The sequence below is a fragment of the Urocitellus parryii genome, chromosome 6 (genome assembly GCF_045843805.1).
Source record: "Urocitellus parryii isolate mUroPar1 chromosome 6, mUroPar1.hap1, whole genome shotgun sequence".
NCBI lineage: Eukaryota > Metazoa > Chordata > Mammalia > Rodentia > Sciuridae > Urocitellus > Urocitellus parryii.
The window spans coordinates 161222795-161235737 of record NC_135536.1 but is presented as its reverse complement, the minus strand read 5'-3'; the positions used below and the strand labels follow the sequence as shown (position 1 = coordinate 161235737).

The 12943-nt window shown below is 33.6% G+C and overlaps 1 protein-coding gene across 1 annotated transcript in view; it reads left to right on the top strand.

The window, feature by feature from the left end:
* Positions 1 to 12943, top strand: part of Macrod2 (mono-ADP ribosylhydrolase 2) — a 1937146-nt gene that overhangs the window by 81641 nt on the left and 1842562 nt on the right. The window contains exon 3 of the mRNA XM_077800161.1: positions 9111 to 9218. Coding sequence (XP_077656287.1) covers positions 9111 to 9218 — 108 coding nt within the window. The remainder of the gene's footprint in view (positions 1 to 9110; positions 9219 to 12943) is intronic.

Sequence of the window (12943 nt, the reverse complement as noted above, 5' to 3'; positions counted from 1 at the left end):
TGGTAATATCGCCATTTTGATGATGTTAGTTCTGCCTATCCATGAGCAGGGTATATTTTTCCATCTTCTAAGGTCTTCTTCTATGTCTTTCTTTAGGGTTTTGTAATTTTCATTGTATAAATCTTTCACCTCTCTTGTTAGGTTGATTCCCAAGTATTTTATTTTTTTGGGGGATATTGTGAATGGAGTAGTTGTCCTCATTTCCGTTTCAGAGGCTCTGTCGCTGATATACAGGAATGCCTTTGATTTATGCGTGTTGATCTTATATCCTGCCACTTTGCTGAATTCATTTATTAGCTCTAATAGCTTCTTTGTAGACCCTTTTGGGTCTGCTAGGTATAGAATCATATCATCTGCAAATAGTGATAATTTAAGTTCTTCTTTTCCTATTTTTATGCCTTTAATTTCTTTCGTCTGCCTAATTGCTCTGGCCAGTATTTCGAGGACTATGTTGAACAGAAGTGGTGAGAGAGGGCATCCCTGTCTTGTACCAGATCTTAGAGGGAATGCCTTCAATTTTTCTCCATTCAAAATGATGCTGGCCTGTGGCTTATCATAGATTGCTTTTACAATGTTGAGGTATAATCCAGTTATCCCTAATTTTTCTAGAGTTTTGAACATAAAGGGATGCTGTACTTTGTCGAAAGCTTTTTCTGCATCTATCGATATGATCATATGGTTCTTATTTTTAAGTCTATTGATGTGGTGGATAACATTTATTGATTTCCGTATATTGAACCAACCTTGCATACCAGGGATGAATCCTACTTGATCATGGTGTATAATTTTTTTGATATGTATTTGAATCCGATTCGCCAGAATTTTATTGAGGATTTTTGCATCAAGGTTCATTAGAGATATTGGTCTGTAGTTTTCTTTCTTTGAAGTGTCTTTGTCTGGTTTCGGAATCAGGGTGATGTTGGCCTCGTAGAACGAATTTGGAAGTTCTCCCTCTTTTTCTATTTCCTGAAATAGCTTGAAAAGTATTGGTGTTAGTTCCTCTTTAAAGGTTTTGTAAAACTCTGCTGTATATCCATCCGGTCCTGGGCTTTTCTTAGTTGGTAGTCTTTTGATGGTTTCTTCTATTTCCTCTATTGTTATTGGTCTGTTTAGGTTGTCTATATCCTCCTGGCTCAATCTGGGCAGATCATAAGACTCAAGGAATTTATCTATGCCTTCACTATCTTCTATTTTATTGGAGTATAAGGATTCAAAGTAATTTCTGATTATCTTCTGTATTTCTAAAGTGTCTGTTGTGATATTGCCTTTTTCATCCCGTATGCTAGTAATTTGGGTTCTCTCTCTTCTTCTCTTCGTTAGCATGGCTAAGGGTCTGTCAATTTTACTTATTTTTTCAAAGAACCAGCTTTTAGTTTTGTCAATTTTTTCAATTGTTTCTTTTGTTTCAATTTCATTAATTTCAGCTCTGATTTTAATTATTTCTTGCCTTCTACTTCTTTTGCTGTTGTTTTGCTCTTCTTTTTCTAGGATTTTGAGATGAAGTATGAGATCATTTATTTGTTGGTTTTTTCTTTTTTTGAGGAATGAACTCCAAGCAATGAATTTTCCTCTTAGAACTGCTTTCAATGTGTCCCATAGATTCCGATATGTTGTGTCTGTGTTTTCATTTAACTCTAGGAATTTTTTAATTTCCTCCTTGATGTCTTCTAAAACCCATTGATCACTCAGCAACCTATTGTTCATTCTCCAGGTGATGTTTGATTTTTCCTTTCTTCTTTTATCATTGATTTTCAGTTTCATTCCATTATGATCAGACAAGATGCATGGTATTATCTCTACCTCTTTGTATTGTCTAAGAGTTGCCCTGTGACATAGTATATGGTCTATTTTTGAGAAGGTTCCATGTGCTGCTGAGAAAAAAGTGTAGCTACTTGATGTTGGGTGGTATAGTCTATATATGTCAATTAAGTCTAGGTTGTTAATTGTGTTATTGAGTTCTATAGTTTCCTTATTTAACTTTTGTTTGGAAGATCTGTCCAGTGGTGAGAGAGGTGTGTTGAAGTCTCCCATGATTACTGTATGGTGGTCTATTAGACTCTTGAACTTGAGAAGAGTTTGCTTGATGAACATGGCTGCTCCGTTATTTGGGGCGTATATATTTATGATTGTTATGTCTTGTTGGTGTATGGTTCCCTTGAGCAGTATGAAGTGTCCTTCTTTATCCCTTTTGATTAGCTTTGGCTTGAAATCTATTTTATTAGATATGAGTATGGACACTCCTGCTTGTTTCCGTGGTCCATATGAGTGATATGATTTTTCCCAACCTTTCACCTTCAGTCTATGTACATCTTTTCCTATCAAATGCGTCTCCTGTAGACAGCATATTATTGGGTCTTGTTTTTTGATCCATTCTACTAGCCTGTGTCTCTTAATTGGTGAGTTTAAGCCATTAACATTTAGGGTTATTATTGAGATATGGTTTGTTCTTCTATCCATATTTGTTTATTGATGTTACTAAACCTGATTTGTTATCCTCTTTGACTACTTTCCCACTTTTTTTTTTTTCAGGTACTAGGGAATTAACTCAGGGGTACTGAACCACTGAGCCACATATGCACTTGGTTAAACTCTCCCTGGAGGAGGTCCAAAGAGTTCCTGGAGAGGAGGACCTTGACTTAGGATGCATGGGCTTCTTTGTGTATGTGATGGAAAAGAATTTCAGCCTGTGCCTTTTAGACACAGAGATTTATTTAGGAAAGCAGATACACATTCAAGGGAAAATGTGGATTATCTCAAGAGAAACATGCCTTGGAGTGAAGCTAGGCATATACATTTAAGGGCAAATGTGAATTTTTTTGAGAGTTAGTGATGGCTTTGGAGATACACACACACACACACACACACACACACACACACACACTACTAAAAAAGAAACAATATGTAAAGTATGAAGGATATTTTTGTTCTTAAGGAAAAATGAGAGTGATTTTGTTTTAAAATAAGATGACTGGTTATTCTAGAATGAGAATGAAGAAAAATATAGAATAAAACCTGAATAGATATGGAAGGATGTAGAAGGTTTACAGAAAAGTAGGTTTCTATTTGTGAAGTTGGCTAAGGTGAATGGATTTATTTTTAAAATTTAAATGAAATGAGTCTAGTAGCTTACTGATGTAAAACTGGAGTTTGGTTTTCTTTATAAAAACAAAGTTTTCTTGGATTATTGATCTATTATAAATAATAGAATATAAAAAGTTTTTCTTTATCCTCAGTAATTTTCAAATAGAACAAAGATTATTTGTCTTATGAAAATATTTGCTAGTTTTTTTTTTTTGGCATCTCTGTTCAATAGAATTCAAGTATTGTTTCATAGTGATTTGTGACCCTATTTAATCAAGTATTCAAATTGTTTGACATTTTTGACAGCTTTCTAAAATTAAATCCTAAGTGAAATCTTGAACTCTGCTGAACTTGTATTTCCCAGAGGGCCCCTGGAAAATTTTTCTTTCACTTTGTAAAATATACAGTTTTTAAATATATGTATTAAAATGTATGGGAAACTGTCGCAAGTGGTGCTATTAACTACTCAGAGGTGGATTGTCTTTAAATGCAAACGTATATTTGATCATACCATTCATCAAATATAAACAATTAATGCAAAAAGTGTTGGGTGTGCTGGAACACCCCAACTAGCATTCAGTGCACACTAATTAAACACTATAAGCAGATAAACAATTAATGCAAAAGTGTTGTGTATACTAGAGTACCCCAACCAGCTTTCATTGCTCATTAACTAAACACTATAAGCAAATCACACAATCCTAGGGCAACCACAGTTCCAAAATACCTCCGATGCCACATGACTTCTCTTCCTTGTCTGGTGGTTCTCTCCAGCTGATGGCTGGACGTCAGGGAATGGTGGAGTAGATCCAGGGATGGACAGCAAGGTCGCCAATCTCACTGATGGCCTTGTAGCAAAACTCTTCAGTGTGGCAGGACCAGCAATTTAAATACAATTCCAAGTTGGTGGTGTATGTTGGTGATTGGTTACACCCAGTAAAAGTCAGCATCCATTGGTTATGTCCAGTGAGGTGATGTAATTGCAACTAGGCATGTTCTTTTCGCATGTTCATGGAGCTGTGCTCCTTATCATTCGTAACCTGTCATTGCTAAGCACGCCTATGGCTAGTGCCCTTTACACCTCTTAATCAATTGCAAGCAGACATGACTAAGCAGTTCAATGGCTGTTGTTCCTTGTGGCCAGCAACTTAGTGAGTCCCAGCATGTCCCAGCATGTCTATGGCAGATGCTCCTTACAGAAACATTGTCAAATAAGAAGTGATGTTTAACCTTTCTCAGGTGATAGTTGTATGAGGAAATATTATTACCATAAATACTTCAGATACTTCAGAAATTGTATAAATTTTATGGAAATTTTCCAATATCTTATGCCATGAGGCTATCAGTCATAATTCTAGCTCTTGCTTAAATGTATGCCACAGAAATAACCAATTCCCTTGCAAATTACATCTTTTTATTTTTTTCTAACTTAGGTTTTTTGTTTTTTTTTCTCAGTGCTGAGGATTGAACCTAGAACAAGGTCTTGCCAAGTTGCCCAGGCTGACCTTAAACCTGTGGCCCTTTTGCCTCTACTTCCTGAGTAGCTGAGATTACAGGAGTACACCACCACATCTGGCTTTTAATGTTTTTTAGTTTAGTTTTGTTTTTTTCCCCCAAAGAACCTATTTTCTCCTCTCTCAACCTAGCTATAGCTTATTAAATATAGATTTGTATGAATTCTTCTCCTAGGTTCCCCAAATATCCTGTTTTACAAAATATGCTTTTGTAAAAAGAAATGAAATATTAATCTTTTCTCTTTACCTGATCTCTTCAAATTTGGATGAATACAATTGAGTATTCTTATTTTCATGGCAATACAATTATTTGTCTCAGTTCAGTAAGAATCTGTTCTCCTTGGCATGATTGGAAAAACTGGTTCATAATGTGTGTTTGGATGGAATGTTATATTTGAGAATGATGCATTGAATCAGATGTGTCCAGACACTTTTGAGGACTAAGGTTGATTTTGTAAAGTTAATGCTTACAAAATTCTCTTGGAAAAACTGTCCTAGTACCACACTTCTAGGGCTGACAACATTATAGGTAAGTAAGGAAAGCCACTTGCTAGAAGGCCCAGGAAACAGGATATTTGGGGACCTAGGAGAAGAATCTGTTTTTAACATGGGAATATCCTGATGTTGAATTTGTGACTTGGCTTACACTCTTTGAGAGGCTTTTAAAAGTCTAATCAGAGATTCTTGTTAAAAAATTTTAGCAAAACAAACCTAAAGCCCTAAATGATTAATTATTATTCTTGCTGCTATTAAGTAAATAATCAGGCTGAATATAATGAGACCAGACCTATTTTGTAAATAACAGTAAAAAAAGGAAGATAATTGTAGAGAGAAATTTTATGTTTCAATGGAAAACAATACTGTACACTTGTGAGTTATTAAGTTCTAATCCTGTTCATTTATATCAGTTTATAAATTGACTGGATCCTGCTATCATATATATTTTGTTAGTTCTTCTCGTTTCTCCCATAGTTGACTAAATTCTCCAAATTAACATTTCCAATTTTTTTGCCCTCCTGACTTGGCATTTATTGAAAACTAAAACTTTCCTTTAGCCCTAGAATTCCTGGAGCTGAACTGGACAGTCTGTTATAAAGTTGCCTGCCTTCAGCAAGAATCCTGTTAAGTCTGTTTAGTCAACCCTATAATTTTCCATTCACTGATCTCCCCTACCCCGCCCAGTCTTGCTCCTTGGCTATAAATACCTACTTGTTCTTGTAGTATTTGGAATTGAGCATATTCTATACTGAAGTTTTTCTCCTTTTCTTCTTTTTTAGTTTTTAAAGCTGGGTGTGATGACCCACGCCTGTAATCCCAGTGATTTGGGAGACTGAGAAAGGAGGATCGAAAGTTCAGAGCCAGCCTTAGCAATTTAGTGAGGCCTTTGTGGCTTAGAGATATCCTGTCTCAAAAAATAAAAAGGGCTGGTTACAAAAATAAATAAATATATATATAAAAAAAAATAAATAAAAATCTGTTTTTATTGCTTCTACTAATGTCTAGCTCTGTTTTTTTTTTGACAATATCAATAGTATACAATCTAGAAGAGCAAAACTAACAGATCTTTCAACTTACATAAACCAGTGATGCAAAATTTGAATTGCTGCTTTGTGTATATATATATATATATATATATATATATTTTGGTACTAGGGCTCAAACCTAGGGGCACTTAACCACCGAGGCACATTCCAGCTCTTATATATATTTTATTTAGAGATAGGATCTTGCTAAATTGCTTAGAGCCTGGCTAAGTTACTGAGGTTGTCTTTGAACTCATAATCCTCCTGCCTCAGCCTCCCAAGCCATTGGAATTACATGTGGGCATCACCCACCTGGCTTTATGTACACGTTTTTGTTGGAAAATTGAGGATATGGGAGAAGATATAATGAGATTAGTGCTGATAAAATACAGTGTGCATTGCTATGCAAATAAAAGAGGTGACCTCTCAGTGGTAATTTATATTTTATAGTCACCGAGAACAGTTGGTGGTCAAAAATATGCTATTTGTTTTTGATTTATTGTCAAAGGAAGTGCTAACAATTCCTAATACCATGAAATTGCAGCCTGTAAGTATAGTATGGACATGCTTCTTTAGCATTCTATGTAAAGAATGATGCTGACACTTTTCCTAAAGACTATTTTGAGTAACTTACTTGAATGATAAATGATAACAGTTTGTATTTATTTATGTTGGATTGTTTGATCCTTTACTTTGGGCTCAATTTAAATTTTCTGATGAAAGATTAAGAAATCAACCAACCAAACCTGAACTGTGATATAATGGTTTAAATTTTGATGCTTTCTAATACCTTTTGTTAATAATTTCTTTACTTTTGGATAAAGAAGTATATGATTTATGGTCACATATGTTTAAAATCATATCACTAGAATATAGTATTATATAAAAGACTTCATGAGAAAATGAATAAATACTTTTTAGGGCTATAAGCAGTTAGAGAATGGCTTAGAAATCTAATTACTCTGTCAAATAGAATTAAATGTTCTGCTTTGATTTGTGATTTGCTTGCCAATTTAATGCTGAATGGAGTTCTGAAACTCTTCAGTGAGAAATCTTTTATAATTTCTAGGTTTATGGTGATTCAAGTATCTAGAATTGTCAGAAAAAGCCAGGACTTTCTAATTGGTTAAAGTCACAAAAATAGGAATTGATTGGATATGAGTCTCAAGGTCTTGCTGTGGCTTAGAATTTTTGTCATTGGGCTAGATATTGACAATTTTAATGGCACAAACAAAATATCATCTCTTTAAATAATAGGGAATAATAATAATAGGTGTATTGACATTTTATTCAAAATAACATTTTGAAAAAAATAACTGTGATCCACATATGCTGAATATGGATGCTGACACAATATTTGTCACCTTTGTTAAAAAGAAGGTGGTGTTTTGTTGATAGCTTATAATGGGGCGAACACTATTCTAAATGTAATGAACTCACGTTTACTGTGAAGGAGTGTTGTACATACTGAAGCATGGAGAGAATAAATTACTTATCTGAGCTCACACAGCTGTTAATTGGCAGAACTAGAAATCTGAACATGAATCTGGGAGTAAAGTCTGTTCCTGACTGAGAAAAATAGTACTCTAGGAGTCAATGAAGTAGTCAGCTCAACTATGGATGTTTTATATTTTGAAGTTTCTTAAAGTCCATCTCCTTTTTTTTTTTTTTGTAAATTAGTTGAACCAATTTTCATTTTCTTTTTTAAAAATTTATACATGACAGTGGAATGCACTACAATTCTTATCACACATATAGAGCACAATTTTTCATATCTCTAGTTGTATTCTTCTCTGTTCCCTTAACAAACAATTTTCTCACAATATTCTCCTCCTCCTCATTATTATCGCCAGTGAATATTTTGATTAGAATCTTTTAAGAAGAGAAATGGTTGCTAAGAATGGAATGCTTTGCAAGCAAAGACAGGAAGGATCACTTTAATGGCCAAAGATTATTTCCTTAGTCCTAGCCAATGTTTTCATTGTCTGATGGGTCCCAAAGACAATATGGGTTACTTATAACCTATCACTTCCAACCTCCAGTATACTTTAAAATTGCATCTGAGTGTTTGTTAGTGAATGAATAATATTGTCTTCTTTCATGAAAAGACTTGTACAGATCATAAATACTAAAAGTTGAGTTTATAAATCTGCTTCCCTAGAATTATATTTAAAAAGCCTTTTATGCATAGCAATTTAATATATTTAAAAACATTGACTTCATACATCTTTGTTTAATAAGTTTAATTTGTCTTAACATTGCTATTTGCCAAAAATAAATGATAATTCAAAATTTGTAGTATTTCTCTGAAATATCTAAAAAATATATAATTTTATAATCTAAAGTTTTTTACTTATTTTAAGTACACCAACTTGCTGGCTGTTGTGTGTTGGGTAGAACTATTTCTCTTTCGTATCTAACAGTGTCCTCTAGAGTGAAAGGTTAAATCCAACTTGATTAGAAGGACAATTTTACAAATTCAGATGTTCTTGAATATGTCCTGAGGGATAGCTTGTTATTTTAGATTAGCAAAGAGCTGACCCTTTTATTTAATTTAATTTTTTTGTGTGGGGGCTCATCTAAATATTTTTTTCAAGGGTGCTTTTTAAGTAACTGGATAAAACAGAAATAAGTTCCTTCACAAAAAAGTTATTTTTTCTTCATATTTGCACATTTTTCTTATTTCCTTGTGAATGTAGTGGTACATAATTTTATCTTAAAATGGACATTTTAATAATAATAATAAATGTGTAATAGCAAATATTGAATAACTTGCCAAAATATAGCAAATGCCCAGTATGTGCATGATAGTGCATTTAGTTGAAGAATATAAAATAAATACATAATAAACTTATTCCTGGTATTTAAATACTTATTTCCACTGTCTTTTGTAGCAGAGAATAATCCATATTTATTCTTATAGTTGTCTTGATTTAAATGTTGTCAATTAAATTTATGATATTACTATTAATATGTATCCCTTTTATTACAGAAGAAAATACTCAGGAAACATTACAGATGAAGAAAAGTTTGAGTGAAAAAGTTTCTCTGTATAGAGGTGACATCACATTGCTAGAGATAGATGCTATAGTCAATGCGGGTGAGTAGTTCATTTTTCTGTGATATGTTTTATTATATAAATATTATTTCAAAATATTTTTCATAAACAGAAATGGAAGTAACTTAGAAAAATATTCTTTCTTGTATGGAAAGGTCATGTATTTTCTTTCTGGATTAAAAACATTGAGGATTTATTTTATATATGTCCCAAATTAATGTGCTATCTGCAATACCTTCTAGAGTGAGAGAAACTAAGTTGAGACTGGGGTTCTGGATCACTGGAGAAGTGGAAAATTATTGCAGAAAATCTTTCAGAAGTAACTTTAGCAACTGTATGATTTTTAGTTTCATGCTTGAGTTAATAACTGGCCAAAGTGAACACAAGTTCCTTAAGCTATTTTCATGTTGAACAGATGGTAACGAGATGATTTAACTATATCAGATAAAAGTAAAACCCGAAGAAATTATTTCTTTGGGGCTGGGGTTGTAGCTCAGTGGTAGAGTGCTTGCCTAGTATGTGTGACACACTGGATTTGATCCTCAGCACCACATAAAAGTAAATAAACAAAATAAAGGTGTTGTGTCCATCTACAATTAAAAAAAAATTAAAAAAAGAAATGATTTCTTTGATTTCAGAACTTTAGTTGTGTGGTTTTAGATTTTCATTTTCATTATGAAATGCTTTATTAGCAATCATAGTTTGTTTTAATAATTAATAGTCTAATTTTTCTATTTGAACATTGGGGAAATATAACATGTTATTTATGATGGTCTATGTTTCCATGTATTTTATAATGAGGTCATATATCAAGAAAGACATAATAGTTTCGAATCTTTGAAATAAAAGGAATAAATATGAGGATATTTAATGGCTTTAATTTGTATTTTGTAAAGTTAGATCCTTTACAGACTGAAATTATCAAATAAAAACAAATTTGGGCATAGATAAGGAGAGGCTTTAACCCAAAAGACTATTAATATTAACATAGAACGGTAGGATGATTGCCATGTGGGGAGGAATTGCAAAAGGGAAAACCATTTTAACCTTGCGATCTATAAGCATCTCCAGGGTTAAGCAGAAAAGGACTTTTGTTTTATAGGGGAAATAAAGAAGGCTAGAAGAAAATGGGTGTGGGGGAATGGGAAGAGGGACTGGTGTGATTGCACAGTAATATTCCCTGAGGTCAGCTGATTCCTGGCAGGAGCCATTAAAGAAGAGTTGTTGACCTTCCATTGCTGAAGTGTGGGCCAAAGTAAGAAACCTGAGTAAAATTTGGTAAAGTCCAGTTCCCAGACATTGACCAACCAGATAATAAATGAAAACAGTTGAGGTGATCATGTATGAGATAAAGAATGGGAATTTGGAGGGTCTGTGTCTGGCCTTTTATTTAAGTCATTAGGAAGAATGGTTCTTTGCAGTAAACCATTTCTCAGAATATGAAAAGGTGAGTAATTTCTTGACTGTCATTATTTTTCCAGGAGTATGGGGTTCAGATAAAGTTCGGCATTGTCTAAAGATTCCTTCTGATGAGGGTTGGGGATTTTGCTCAGTGGCAGAGCTACTGCGTAGCATATACGAGGCCCTACGTTAGGTCCTCGGCCCTGGGCTTAAAACAAAAAGGAGAAAAACGAAGATGAAAACAAAACAAAAGAAAACCAAAAACCAAGGGGAAAAAAAGAGATTTCTTCTGATGAGTAAATTTACACAAGGTAGTAGGAAAATGCCTTGGTAGGTGAAATCAAGTTTTCTTAGAACACATTCCATAGTTCTGGGGACCTAGCTAGAAGGCTGGAAGCCTAGTCAGCTTGTTCTTCCCTCAGTTGGGTATTGGTTACTTTGTATGTAGCAGCTTTGCCATAATAAGTGCTGTTTCCTCTTTTTATTCCAATGCCCCTGTATTTCCTTTCTTCTCTGTTGCTTCTACTGCTTCTCTAAAATGTAAAATTTTTCTTGAGAAAGTAGTCTAGGTCATTTAATCTCCGTGTTCTATGTCTCACTCCTTTTGGATAAAATGTCATCCTCAAGTCACCTCACAGGCTACAGGGCTTCCTTATATCTAGTCCCTATGGACTGTTTATTTTGTGGCCCTGGGTATCAAGATGCTTTGCTTTGACCTCTGGGGCCTCTGGGGAGGATAGGTTCTTGGAAAGGGTCTCATATCTCCTCTCCAGTATGGAGTTCTGTTTAGGCATTTCCACAGTTAACAAGTCATTAATGATTTATTATAACTGAAATTCTATAAATAGTTGAGCTTTAATTTTATAATATTTAAATACACATCTCTATTTGTGTGTGTATATATATGTGTGTGTGTATATATGTATATATTTGTATATATATATATGGGAGAAAAATGAAAACAAAACCAAAACAACTATATACCTAGTTTTGCCCTGTGTAGTACAATTGACGACATCTATCTCCTTTGGAATACTTGAAGACTTGAAGACAACTCTCATGAGTTTTCTCTTTTTTGTTATGAATATAACATAAATTTGCCATGTTAGTACACTTAATATCAAAATATGATATTTTTTGGCTTTTGTTAACTCTATATCTGTATTTTCCCCCTTGAAGCACAAAATGGTATCTTTTTTGTTTTCTGTGTCACTTGGAAAAGCAATGTCCTATCCTTATATTCTTAAAATTTATTTGATACTATATATTTGTGAAAATGAACTAGATACAATTGAATTTGTAGTACCCATGACCAGTAGCATATTTAGCACTTGGGACTTTACACAGTGAAATGATTTGGTTCTGGTTTTAAAAATTATTTATTTGATAAAAACCATTATAGTTAATTTTAATTGAAATGAAAATGAAATGATTAACTCTTTTGATTCTTTCACATTTTATCTTGCTCTTCCTTGTATGTATAATTTTACATAGATGCCATACAATGAATTGATCTACAGATAATAGCAACTTTTGTTCACTTCCCTTTGGCATCTTTAGCTTATATTTCTGGCTGTGATAATTGTCATCTGGCCATGTTCTGTAAATCACAAGGACAACCTCATCAGGAAGTTCCTGGGTTGATGGGAAAGAGATGCCAAGTGTATAGCGTAATGACTCTAGTTACAGCTTGCTGGTGTGCAATTTGTTTACCTGGTGTGGGAGGAGAGGCACAGCTGTTAACCTTTCAGATGAACAAGGTAACACGACAGGAAACTCTAGAGCTGCCTCTAATAAGAGGTGAGTGAGAGGCAGTGCCTCTCAGCCATAGTGCGAGAGCAGCCCAGTCATCACTTTTTATTAGATTTCTAAGATTCTCTTTCCAGGACTACATTAGAACATTGAAACACTTGGTCTTAGTAGCTACAAATGGAATAATTTGATATTTTAAACTTTTTCCTAATAAAGTACGTTTTAAATTTTCTTAAACTTCTTTAAATGTTATCCGGGATAATCCTCCTATACATTCTTTTTTCATGTGATTATATTTTCATAAAATAGTTTTTGTAGGTGTCATGGTAGTAGGGAAGTAGTACTAGTTGAGAATCAGGCAGACCTAGGCTCAAATTCAGATTCTCTCCAGGACTATTTTTTGGTAAAATTTTTATTTTGAAATAATTATAGGAAATTAATTATTAATTATTAATTATTAGAGTCCTATGTAGCCTTCCCTTATACTCATATAAACTTCCTACAGTAGTGATATTTTGTAAGCTATGATACAATATAAAACCCAGGAAATTGGTATTTGTATATAACTATTGTCTAGACCTAGACTATATATTTTCATCGTTTTTCTCTCCTGT